At 47.3% G+C, this 13,004-nt stretch overlaps 1 protein-coding gene across 2 annotated transcripts in view; it reads left to right on the top strand.

The window, feature by feature from the left end:
* The first annotated feature begins 208 nt into the window (after positions 1-208).
* DOCK5 (dedicator of cytokinesis 5) overlaps positions 209-13,004 on the top strand; it is a 60,571-nt gene continuing 47,775 nt past the window's right edge. For both annotated transcript variants that reach the window (XM_053966546.1, XM_053966547.1), the window contains exons 1-8: positions 209-274; positions 5,978-6,018; positions 6,876-6,931; positions 7,710-7,806; positions 10,611-10,759; positions 11,483-11,618; positions 11,778-11,935; positions 12,577-12,658. In XM_053966546.1, the coding sequence (XP_053822521.1) occupies positions 265-274; positions 5,978-6,018; positions 6,876-6,931; positions 7,710-7,806; positions 10,611-10,759; positions 11,483-11,618; positions 11,778-11,935; positions 12,577-12,658 (729 nt within the window). In that variant the 5' untranslated portion in view covers positions 209-264. The remainder of the gene's footprint in view (positions 275-5,977; positions 6,019-6,875; positions 6,932-7,709; positions 7,807-10,610; positions 10,760-11,482; positions 11,619-11,777; positions 11,936-12,576; positions 12,659-13,004) is intronic.

Consider the following 13,004-nt stretch of genomic DNA (forward strand, 5'->3'; position numbering starts at 1 on the left):
CCCCCACCTTTGTTGTCTGTTAATGATACTTCTGCATGATAAAATCTGGAAATAGATACAGGATGTCCTTTCCCAGTGTATTCCATACCCAGGGTGATTCAATCACTTCATTCCTTTTCCCAAATCCTCCCCTGCCTTTGGAGAGCCCATTCCCAAAGCTAATTCCCTCATTTTTCTCCCCATTTTTCAGCCATCTACAACTACGAGGCCGTGCAGGACGTGGAGCTGTCCCTGCAGGTGGGGGACACTGTTCACATCCTGGAGATGTACGAAGGTAGGTGCTTACCACAGTAGGTGCAGCTCACATGGGGTTTGAAAGGAAAATAGGAACAAGTCAAGATTGTTTTTCAAATTTTAGGTCTGTATTTTCAACTTCTCTTACGCCCCAAAGCACAAATTTGGTGTGTAGTGGCTGCTGTAGCCTCTTAATTTTTAAAATAATGTTAAAATGCAGAAATGCAGAGGGTTTCTCATATCTGTGCTGTTCCAGGCAGGGTTTATCAAGGAAAGGTTTCACCAGTATCTCAAGGCAGCACTAACAGAGAAGGAAACATTTAATTCTGGCTGTTCACTGCTGTTTTCACCCCACACTTCTTTGATTTGGCTCTTCTTTGGGCCAGGCCGGGCACCTGTGCTCATGGGATGAACTGATCCTGCTGGAAAATAAGAATAATAATTTTTAAAAAACCCTAGCTTTTAACCTGAGTTAGTTCTTGATCTGAGTGGGTGAGAGAAAAGGAGGGGGAAGGGCTGATTAGTTCATAATTCATGTTGTTTTAATATCACAAACTGGCATTAAATGTTCTTAAAATGCTCCAGTTGTGGAGCTTCCATGCCCTTTTTAGGCTGTTTCTCCTAGTCCTTCACTGGGAGATTTTCCCTAATACCTTAATGTAAACCACAAGGTAAACAAAATTCTTATTTTGAAGATTTAAATGACACTGGAGTGTTTCAAATCTCCCTGTCAAATTTGACTCTTTGACAAAGATTTCAAATGGAACAGAGCCATTCAATCATTTTAAGGAATGCTGTGGTCACTGCTTCCCTTTCCAAAACGCAAAGGGAAAATAGAAATCCAATTATTTTCACAAGCAACATCAATTTGAAGAAAGATTCCGTGCCCAGGATCAGCGCTGGGAACAGGGAGCTGCTCCTTTAGCAATTTGTTCTTGGCCCATTGTTCCCTTTCCATCCTCACCCAATCCCAGCAGATTCCGTCGTGATTTTACCCCACTGCGGGTGATCGTGGTGGGGGAGAGGGGGAAAAGGGAAATACCCTGTGGAAATCACTGATTTATGACCTGGTTCTGCAAAAAGACACAGGGAAGAGGGAGGAAAACTCCCTTAGAAAGAGGAGGCATCTTGAACTCCCCAAAATTTGGAGGAATTTACTTCTTTCTCCCTATTTTAAATTTTTTGTCATTGTTTAGCCCCTATTTCTTGTAATCAGTTCAACAGAGACATGAATAGGGAATGAGTACATAAATGGCACCTTTTTTTTTTCTTTGGCCCGAAATCTCCCAGTTTGGAGCTTTGTCAGGAGAAAATTGCCTGTGAATAGTTTGGGAAAGACTTGAATGTTTTCATGTGTGGAGGGGAAAGTGATTATTCCCATATGCTGAGCCATCAGTGGGGAGCAGAAATCTGTGGCCGAGGCACCTCAGAATTCCTGCAGGGCAACAAAAATCCCTTTTCCCAGAAGGAGCAGCCAGAAATCCAGGCCAGACAGTTGTGAGTGTACAGGAGAAGATGCAGAGATGGTGACTGCTGTGGGTCTGCTCTAATTTCCCATAAATTCACCCCAAACCCTCCCCATTCCGATATTCTGCCTGCCTGGGAGGAGCTTCTTGTGTCTTCCCGAATGTATTTTTTGGGATATCAGCTCTGAGCTGTGCTCCCAGCTCTCTGTGGGTCTGTTTTTGAGGATAGATGTTCTCACAAGAGGCTTTTTCTGCTCCTTTTCATGCTAATGCTGCCTGCTCACCACTAGAGCTGATAAAAACTGGTTTTGTTCCTCTAATCACTGCTCTTATCTGGACACACAAGCCTCGACTTAGGAAAAGTTTCCATGGAACGAGGGTGGGGGCTCTGTGGGAGGAAAGGCTGGAGATGCCCTGTGGAGTCATTTTTTGAGGCTGGGAGATTCCCCATGAAGTCATTTTTTGGGGGGTTGAGACATGCCCTGTGGAGTTATTTTTTTGGGGTCTGGGACATGCCCTGTGAAATAATGAAATAGATGAATATGTGAAATAGTGAAATATGTGAAATAATTTTTGGGGGTTGGGACAAGCCCTGTGAAATCATGTTTTGGAGGTTGGGAGATGCCCTATAAAATAATTCTTTGGGGCTGGGAGGAGCAAGCCCTGTGAAGGCATTTTTGGGGGCTGGGAGATTCCCCAGGTAGATGTTTTTTGGGGTTGGGAGATGTCCTGTGGAGTCATTTTTGGGGTCAGGAGATGCCCTATGCAGTCACTTTTTGGGTCACCTTGCCTTTCCCATAGCTGAGGGCATTCCACAGGCTGTCAGTGACATTCCTCAGGGAGCTCAGGGGAGTTCTGGGGCTGTCCAGAGGCTCTGGGTCCAGCAGCCCCTGGGTGGTGTCGCTGTCACTGCCCAGCTCAGGATGCTCAGGAGCGCGTCCCACGAGTTCCCAGCATGTCCCCAGGGCTGCTGCATCCCGCTGATCCAGAACATTCCTGCTTTTCCCGCTGTTGGCAGGCAGCAGCAGTGGGTTCCTCAGCCAGGTGGCACACGTGGGAGCTCTCTGTGCTCCGGGGTTTTGGCTCTGCAGGGATCCCAGCGGATCCACGGCACGTTCCTGCTGGGAAGGCCGATCCCGGGATGTGTGCTGGGATTTGGTGTTTGCAGTAAATGTTATCTGCTCCCAGGACTGCCAGACACAACACTGATAGAGCTGAGCCACCCTGGGGGCTCAGGCAGAGGCAGTAAAGGGAATTTTGGGTGTGCTTTGAGGCAGCTCTTGGCTGCACAAACCTCTCCTGATGTGGCTCCCAAACCCTCTGGGCAGTCCCTGCAGTCAGGTGCTGCTCCTGTGCTGCCTCACCGTGCCAGGAAACTTCCTGAAATTGGAAAATCCCTGCTGGGTTGTGCTACCACTGCAAAGGCTGGAATCACAACATATCCTGAGTGTAAGGGACCCACAGGCGTCATCCAGTCCAACCCTGACCCTGCACAGATACCCCAGAATCCCACCCAGATTGGGGCTGAGGCTCTGAACATGCTTTGCCTCTTGTTTTCCAAGCCCCAGTTTCCAAGTCAGGCTGATGCAGCTGGGGTGGATGGTCAGTGCACCTGAGATTTGGGGGGGATCACACGGGGTTATCTGTGGGGATAACTCGGGGTGATAACACGAGGGGGGTCACACACAGGGGTGGATAACACACAGGTGATAACACAAGGGTGGATAACACAGGAGGGATCACACAAGGGGGATAACACAGGGGGTGATTCATTTTTCTGACCTGCAGCTCCCCTGTGCCAGGGATTCATCAGGGGGTGATATCCCTGCAAATTCAGCTCCAGCTTGGACAAAGGGCATAGGGAAGGACGTCAGAGGAAAACCACAGGCTGAGCAGTGTGAACTGAAGGTTCCAGATATTTCCAGTACAAGCTGATGTCCATTGAGTCATTGAATGGTTTGGGTTGGAAGGGACATTAAAATCATCCTGTCACACCCCCTGCCATGGGCAGGGACATCTTCCACTATCCCAGGTTGCTCCAAGCTGGCCTTGGACCCTTCCAGGGATGGAAACACTTCCAGGGATGCTTCTGTGTGCCAGTAACAATCTGTGTAGGACACCTGAGAGCTCTCAGATCTCTTTTCTTGGATCCCTTTCCCTTTTACACAAATACAGCCAAACCCACTGCAGAGCCCAGGGTTGTTAGTTCAGGTCCCACTCTGCAGAGCAAGGTTTTATTTTCCCCTCGTGTCTCTGCCTGCAGAAGGGCACGAGCTCTTTGTGCAAGATTTCTCCTTCCCCTGACAAGAAGACACGCAGCGCATGCTCCTCCTGCCTGCCAAGGGTTCAGCGCTTTGCACGTGCTGCAGAATCCACGAAAAAGAGGGAAACCTGCTGCCCCCAGCACTTTGGAGGCTGCTCCAGTGCAGAGAGTCTGTCCTTGAGCAGGGAGCTGGGAGGACACTTTGCTGTTGAGGGGAATCTCTCCCAGTCTGCAGGATTTATCATTATTATTGTTAACTGTAGGATTTCAGGGGAGCTGTGGGTGGAAGGAATGTGTGCTCACATACTGTGACCCCTGGCAGGTTCTGTTCCTGCTGAAAAGAAGTTTACCTTGAATTTGTTCCTGGTTTCAGTCACCCCTGTGGAGGGTGAAGCAATGCCCTGAGAGCTGTGGGACAGGACAGGCCCCGCAGGAGGAGGAACAGGGACCTTGTGGTCCCACACGTGACCTGGCCTTGCATCACTGGGGAGAGCTTGATCATCACTGGAGTGTTGTCCTTAGATTTTTCTTTTCCATACTGCATAAAATCCACTTAGTGAAGGGTAAAATTGAGGATTTGATCAATTAAAAAGACCCCAACAAAACAACAACCTCAAACTTTGAGTAATTTCTTTGCAAGTCTGCTTGTATTTTTGTTTTCACTCATATTTCAGTCTGAGTGTTGGAGCAGCTGAAATTTTCCATGTCATCATCAACTGCAAAACCTTTCTCCATTTTTAGCCCATCTCTGCTTGGGGAAAACACTCAAACACTTAAACAGTCTTATTTCTCTGAAGATTTAAGCAGATTTTGGGGGTTTCTTTAAGAAGAAATCGTGTAATTAATTGATCCCTTCCCACAGATTGATGTTCCTGTTAAAGTGATGGATGAAGTTATTGAAGGTGGGAGCAGAATTCCGACAGAAGTTGCACGAGGTGCTTGCAGAAACAGCTTTGCACAATCAGACCCAACGTGCTTTTGTGCAATGATTGCAAAATATTTTACAGGAATGGGGGGAAGGCCAAGGGGCCCTTTGAAACAGGGGGAAGTTGTGCTGTCAAAGGGCTGAACGTGTTAAATGGGATCAAAATCCCTCCTGGTAAATTCCATGAGCTCTGTCTCCCACCCTGAGTAATTTGTGCTTTCCCTTCAATCAATGACAACTTAGATAAAAATAGAACCTAAATCTTCTCATCCCTAATCCAGGACCTCATCCATGGCTCCATGAGCAATGGATAATCTTGTTTTCCTCCTATGGAAAGAAAAGGAATTTCTTCTTTCCTCTGAACTCATTACTGGAGTATTGGAGTTTTTGAGGTGGAGGTACCTCCCCATTGCTGGAGAAAGGGCACAAAACTGCACTTCAGAAAATAAATAAATAGAAATTCAACCACATGCACATAAAAATACTCAGTAAAATACAAATTAAACCATTCTAAGCTCTACTTTATGGTTGAGGAGTGTCAGATCCATGGTTCTTTATGGAACCTTCTTAGATAAATTCAGGAATATGGGGGGGACCAACAATAAAAACACCAAAAAAAAAATTCAAAAACAAACCCTGAGAAACCAGCCTCCCCTCCTCTCTTCTTTTCCTGATTAGTCCCTTAAACTCCTTTGCCTTCTTGATGCTGCCACTCAGCTGGACGTAATCTCCTTGGAAGGGCTCTAATGTCCCTCCCAACCCAACCCATTGCTTGGAAATCCTGATGAAAACCCAAGTGCCAAAGAGAGGAGAAATGTTCTCTCAGACATTTGCTCCTGAGGCCTGGGCAGCACAATTATTGCTTCTGTTTTATAGTTTTTAGATCTTACCAAGGTAGGATTGATAAACAGGATTTGTGCCAGGGCAGGGAGCTCAGCTCCTACAAACAGAGGTGTCTTCCCAGGAGTGGATCCCAAATGAGAAGATCAATAAACTGGTGTTGTAGAAAGGTGGTGAGGATCACAATTTGTATTTAATTGCTGCCGACAGGAAATAATTCAATACAAATATCTGTGTTTGCTTTGCCAGGCTGGTACCGAGGATACACGCTCCGGAATAAATCCAAGAAGGTACAACCTCACTTTTGGGTGACTCTCATTTTAATTTCACACCTTGCTAGACCCCATCTGGTGCTGAAAACTCCTGTATTTCTTGTCTTAACCTCAGGCAGGACTCCTGGCCACGGTGTCCTGTCCTCAGTGACAGAAATCAATGACCTTGAGCTGAAAGTTCAGAGCCATGTGTTGGGAATTCCTCCACTGGAAGCATGAGGAATGCAGTTGGAACTTCCAGAATTACCTGTTCCCATCTCCATACAGGAGGTTATTGCTTTATCATGATGCTCTGGGACCTGTGCACATGCAGCATTAGTTCTATGTAATGGGAATATCAGAGTTTGGACTGGAAAATACTCCACAAATTACACATCCCTGGCTCTCAGCCAAGCTGCTGGAGCTTGAGCTGGAAGCTGCCTGGAAATCCAGGTTCCCCCAGGAATGCTGGCACCTCTCCTGTGGTAACATCCCCCACAGCATCTGGTTTTAGGGGTGAAGAGGAGAGAAAAGGGAACAGAAAAGGATACCAGCATTTCCAGGATGTTCCTCTGTAACAACAAAAATTGGGGAATTTCTGCAGGTGCTGGCGGTGGGAGCTTTTCTAGGGAGCACAGGGTAGCCTGACAGAGGACTCCAGGAATATTTCATGGCAATGACTGATAATTTTCCTGCAGGAAGATTAGGTTCAGTAGAGTAAAACAAGGAATCAGATTCTGAGTTGCCAATATGGAACCTGTTGCTCCTCCCTTTCCTTTTTTCCTGGCATGCTGGGACATTTCTTACTCCTTTCCCCTGTTTTTTGTTAAATATCTTCTTGTCACATCCTATTCCACAGTAGGATTGCTTTATTTAATCTCTCTCTCTATTTTTAGGGCATTTTCCCAGAAACTTACATCCATTTAAAAGAGGCCATCGTGAAGGACCGGGGGTAGGTTGGCACTTCTTTGGCAGCAAAACCCAGGGAATTTCATCCCATTTAAACCCAAAAAGAACCAATTTAAATAGCTGTGGCTGTCACAAACAGGGTGCACCTCCTGTGCTGGACTAGCACTGCATAATTCCATTTTCCAGAGCATTGACACAGCAGAGCAGTCGGGAGCAGGGGCAGCAGGAGATGATTTGCAGAATTAAGGAAGCTCTGCTGGACAAGTCAGTCGTGGGGAGGGTCAGTCCAGCTCCATCCAGCTCCTCTGGGGACTCCTGCAAGTCATAACAGACTCCTGCTGGCAGCCAAGGGCCCAGCAGGAGCGTGGATTCCTTCCTGTCTTGGAAAACACTGGAGGAAATGACTCCTCCTTGGATTCCTTGGGTCTGTGCTCGTTAAGTGAGAGCAAAACAGCGGCTGCAAAGGAAGGAACTTTATAAAACACTTTTTTTTAAACTCTTATTTTCAAGTAACTGTTACCATTGCAAGTGGGGATTCGTCCAAACTTCATTTCTGTCTCTTTATCCTGGGTTTGGAACGGATCCACTGGGAATAAGAGGAGCGAAAGGAGCTTGAAGCATTTTGCATGAAAAATGGATGATGAATGTGGATGTGTGTGTTGAGAACAGCTGAAGGGTCTTGACATCATGTGTGAGTGAACTGTGTGAAAACCAACTCCTCTGGCATTTCCATTTTTACATTTATCAAAAAAGGGTGTTTTCCAGTAGGTTTTAACCCTGAGTGTGAAACCTTTCTCCAGTGGTCTCCCTTCTCTCTGCAGGCAACACGAGACAGTGATTCCCAGCGAGCTGCCCCTGGGCCAGGAGCTCACGTCCACGCTGCGGGAGTGGGCAGTGATCTGGCACAAGCTGTACGTGGTGAGTTCTCAGGGGCTGCTGTGTGTCTGAGCTGAGCCTGGGCTCTGCAGGGCGCTCCGTGCCTCTGCCTGGGGCAGACTGAGGGATGAAAAGGGGGCTCAGAGTGCTCTGCTGTCAGATGTGGGGTCTGACAGAGGGAGGGTGACACTGTCTGTGACACTGCCCTGCCAGCAGGGCCTGGCACAGGTCACACTGTCACTGTGTCTGGGCTGGCTGGGAGGCACAGCTCACCTGGGAAATCCAGGCCCTGCTTTGCCTGTCCTGTGCCAGCCCTGCCCGAGGGCAGGAAAACCCAGCTGGGCACAAATCTGGAGTTTGGACACAGCTCTGGGCAGGGGTGAGCTCTGCTGGGCTGGGAATGTTGTAGGAATTCCATGGACTGGCTGATCCCCACCCAGAGCACCCCTGGGAACCAGGGACAAAGGGACAGAGTCAGGGATGTGTTGTGGGGGGCAGATGTGACTTGTCAAAAACATTATGGAATGTCCTGAGCTGGAAGGGATCACTGATCCAGCTCCTGTCCCTGCATAGACACCCCAAAATCCCACCCTGTGCATCCCTGGGCACTGTCCAGCACTCCTGGAGCTCTGGCAGCCTCGGGGCCGTGCCCATTCCCTGGGGAGCCTGGGCAGTGCCAGCACCCTCTGGGGAAGAGCCTTTCCCTGAGCTCCAGCCTGACCTGCCCTGGCCCAGCCCCAGCTGTTCCCTGGCTCCTGTCCCTGTCCCAGCAGCAGCTGCCCCACAGAAGGAATTCCTTGGCTGCTCCAAGGCCTCCCATGTCTGGTGGGGAAGGAGCTCTCCTGTCCTAGATCCCTGGGCACAGAGTTCCCTCAGCAGTGTCACAAGCCTGTCACTGCCAGGCTTTGGGGACTGTCCTGCAGCAGCTGCTTCTCACCCAAAGAAATGAGTCCACAGTGAGTTCCTTTATTTAAAGGCACATTAAGGAGTCAAACTTGATTTTTCTCTGAGCAGTAATGAGTTCAGCCTGCTAAAATGTGCTCCAATACTTTAATTAAGAAGAGGGAGTGAGTTTAAATGAGCTCTAATCACCCAGTGCACCCAGAGCAAGTTTTCCTATTGGAAATTTCACCAGGCCACAAATAAGTTTGTGTTTGTGTGCCACGAAACCACAAGAATTTCTCAATTTAATGAGAAGCTCTACGTGATGGTATTACTGTGTGAAAAGAGAGTTTTGTTCCTGGCATATTTATTTCTGAATAACTTTCAGATCCCAGCCTCAGAATCTGTTTTTTTAACAAGCAGAAATCTTTCATGTTCCTGTGCTTAACCACTATAAGTCTTAAAATAGGTTTGGAAAATGTTGTGGTTTAAAATGGATTTGAGTTTATTTTATTTTCCCTGCAGTGTGTAGTAAAAGAATTTTTTAAAAAGCTAAAGGAGGAAGGAGGCATTTGAGGAGAAAAAGGAAACATGACGGGATTTTTTATTTTGGCAGCATTTAATTTCACTTCTTTAATTTCTGTGGGTTTCATTGCAGCAGTGGCTTTATCTCCACTGCAAAATAATACAAAAATAGGGAGAGTTTTTAATTGGTTTAATTAATAGGAATTAGCTGTGGAGATAACTCAGGTCAAATTGAGGTCTGCTTTGAAAATTCACACAAATTGCCTTTTCTTAGCAAGCTTTTTTATACAAGAACATGGGGGTTTTTTGTTTATGAAATATATCTCAAATATCGTTTCCATAGAGCTCAAAACTCAAGCAGCCCCCATCAGCACCTTGGTGTTAACCCAAATCAAAGGGAGGATTGTTTTCATACCTTTAAATTTGAGGGAAATGTGAGTCGTTGATATCATTCCTGTTCATTGCAGAGATGAGAATGGGGAGATAATTGCAATTAGGTTCTTTTTGTGCTGTGTGGGAGCAGGGGGGTTTGTAGCTCACCATTAACAGCTCCAGCCCCCAGTGAGCACCAGAAGGTGGCACTGGCTGAGGGGGAGATGGGGACCCAAACCAACCTCCTGGGCTTTGGGATCTCACCCCAGGGAAGGCTCCTAATGCAAAACCAGGCCCTGATTTACACTTAAATTTCTCCTTTGGAGATGAATAACCTCATCACTGTCCCAGTAACTCAAATTTCACTGTGAAAAGAGTCAGAATCCTCCCAGGAACTGCCCCACTGAGGTGGCAGAGAGAATGAAGCCTGGGCTCCCTTTTCAATGGGTTAAATGTCTTCCCTGATACTTGTAAAAGGTTATTTACTTATCTGAGCACATACTGCCACAAACAGGGTGGGTTTCCACATATCCATGTTTAATTACAGCTGTGGAGCTTGGAGGTGCAGGAGCAAGGTGTGGGGATGGGACTGATTTTATGAGGGTGGAACCAGTAAAGGGCATGGGAAGTGTTTTCATTAATTAGAGATGATAACTGAAGGAATGGCAGGAGGGGACTCCTTACCAGGCAGGGTTTTTTTCAGTGTCCTTGTTCAGTTATGGTCCTTTAACATAATTCCTCTGTCCCTTTTATACAAAGCCTCCATCAGAGCAGTCTGGAAGTGCTGGAAATCACCAGAGGTCTATTTTTAGTGGGTGAGGTTTTTCTGAAATAATGTCCTAGGGAAAGGTGAAGCCCTTAAAGATCTTAAAGGCACTTAAACCTTGGCAGTGCCAAGTGCTGCAGAATTTACTGCATGGCTCTGATCTTGTGTGTCACAAAGTGCCAGGTATTTTTAGTTAAATAAAACTTGTGTGGCTCTGCAGCTGCACACATTTCATAAGGGCTGCTGAGCTAAGGTTTCCAGGTTTTTCTTGATTAAAATTGCTCTTTTTTTTTTGCCTCAGAACAACAAAACCACACAGTTCAGGCATGTCCAGCAGCTCACCTACAGCCTGATAGAGTGGAGATCCCAAATCCTCTCCGGGACCCTGCCCAAGGATGAACTGGCTGAGCTCAAGAAAAAAGTCACTGCCAAGATTGACTATGGCAACAGGTGAGCTCCAAACTCCACCTGGAAGGCAGAGGAGGCTCCCAAACCCCAGGGAGGGCTCTTAATGCAAAACCAGGCACTGAATTAGGCTGAAATTAGGTGAAATGACAGCTTTGAGTCCCTGTGACAACATAGCCACCTGGCAGGTGGACATGGAGCATTGGTTCTTGATGTGCCACAGATCTCTGTGCCTTGGCAGAAATTCTCCTCTCTTAATTCTGCACAAATCCTGGCATGGGGTGGCCTTTCCCTTGGAGCACAGTGTGTGCCTGGGTTTGGATGCTGGTGGGGAAATGCTCTGCTTTATCAGCAGCTGAGGGGCAGGATTCCATAGACAGGGCAGGATTCCCCAGCCCTCAGTGGTTTGCAGTCTCCAGGACTCATTTGTCTGCCTGCCAGCTGTGATTCAGGTCCAGCAAGTGAATTAAGAAGCTTATGGCAAAGAGTAACAATCAGCTGCAATCTGTGAGCTTGGTAGATACTCATCCACCTTTGAAACAAAGCCATTTAAGCAGGAATAAGGGAGGTGTCACCTTAGGATTGAGTTACCTGAATAATTCCTTCTCCCTTTAATGGGAAAATGGGAGGGAGGAGTTTTTAGGGGCAGGAAAACCAGCAGTGAGTGAGGCTATTCCAAGGATTGGGCACTGGCAGCCTGGGCAGTGATTTGATCTTTGCTTCTCCCACATTCTGGCTCTTTTTTTTTTGTCTCCTGGGGCTGTCCAGGATCCTGGGTCTGGACCTGGTTGTCCGAGATGACAATGGGAACATCCTGGACCCAGATGAGACCAGCACAATCTCCCTCTTCAAGGCCCATGAAACTGCATCCAAGAGGATTGACGAGAGGATCCAGGAGGAGAAGGTACCTCTGGTGTCCCTGGTTTGCCCTCTTCAGTCACTGTGCCCACTGTGTTTTTATATTCCTCTTAATGTTGTGCTCCTTTGGCAGCAGAACTAAATTCTCCTGTGTTTGTTTGTAGTGGAAATATAAAATTTAATGGAAATATGGAATTCTTTGCAGTCCCTGCAGCAGAGTTTGGACCTCCGGGGACAGCCAATATTCAACTCCACGCACACCTACAGCCTCTACGTGAACTTCAAGAACTTTGTCTGCAACATTGGGGAAGATGCAGAGCTGCTGATGAGCCTCTATGACCCTGACCTCTCCAAATTCATCAGGTAGGGGCTTTTTTTGGAAATTCTTAAGCAATGTGGTCATCAGGGTGATCATTCGTAGAAGTCAGCAGGTTGGAAAGGGAAATCCAGCAGATGTTTTCCAGTTCTGTTGGTTGCTGCCCCAGTGGGGGAAAATTAATTCCAATTACTTTGGAATGAATTTCAGAGAGATAGGAAGTCCAGGTGCTGTCCCTCCTAAAGCTGAGTATTGCTTTGATCCCACATTGACTTTTTATATTCTTAATTTTCCCTGCTGTGGCTGCAAGCCTTGGTTAAGCATTTTGTTAATTATTTCCTGGTAAATCAAGGATTTAAATTATGTTTGCTGTCCAGTCAGTGCCAGTTCACATCTGAAAAGCTGGGGAGGGTATGAGGAGCTTTATCAGGGAGGCAGTTCTGTGTCAGGAACACTCTGTGTCCATCACTGCAGTTATCAGGTGTGGCCATGCAGTGGGAATTGTCCAGGGAAGCAGCTGCCAGGGCTCACCCCATCTGCCTCCATAAGTGAGTCACTTCAGAGGCATTTTGGGATAAAAGATTGGTCAAATATTCCTAAAAGATCAAAGTGCTGTTGGGTTTTTGCCAGGAAATGAAGATGTCATTTGTCATTTGTTAGAATTTACTTTTTCTCCCTTTCTTTGCAGTGAAAATTACCTGGTTCGCTGGGGCAGCAATGGGATGCCTAAAGAAATTGAGAAACTGAACAACCTCCAAGCAGTGTTTACTGTAAGTTCAGAGAATCCCAGAACAGGTTGGGTTGGGAGGGACCTGAATCCCACCCAGTGCCCCCCCTGCCATGGCAGGGACACCTCCCACTGTTCCAGGCTGCTCCAGCCTGGCCTGGGACACTGACAGGGATCCAGGGGCAGCCACAGCTGCTCTGGGAATTCCAGCCCAGCGCCCCCAACCCTGCCAGGGAAGATTTCTCCCCAGTATCCCATCTGTCCCTGCCCTCTGCCAGTGGGAAGCCATTCCCAGTGTCCTGGCACTGTAAATGTCTCCATCCCCCTCGTGGTCTCCCTCCAGATCCAGAAGGCCACAATTTTTACCTGTGTGGAACCCAACAAAACCC

Source organism: Vidua chalybeata, chromosome 28 (assembly GCF_026979565.1).
Source record: "Vidua chalybeata isolate OUT-0048 chromosome 28, bVidCha1 merged haplotype, whole genome shotgun sequence".
In the NCBI taxonomy this organism is placed as follows: Eukaryota; Metazoa; Chordata; class Aves; order Passeriformes; family Viduidae; genus Vidua; species Vidua chalybeata.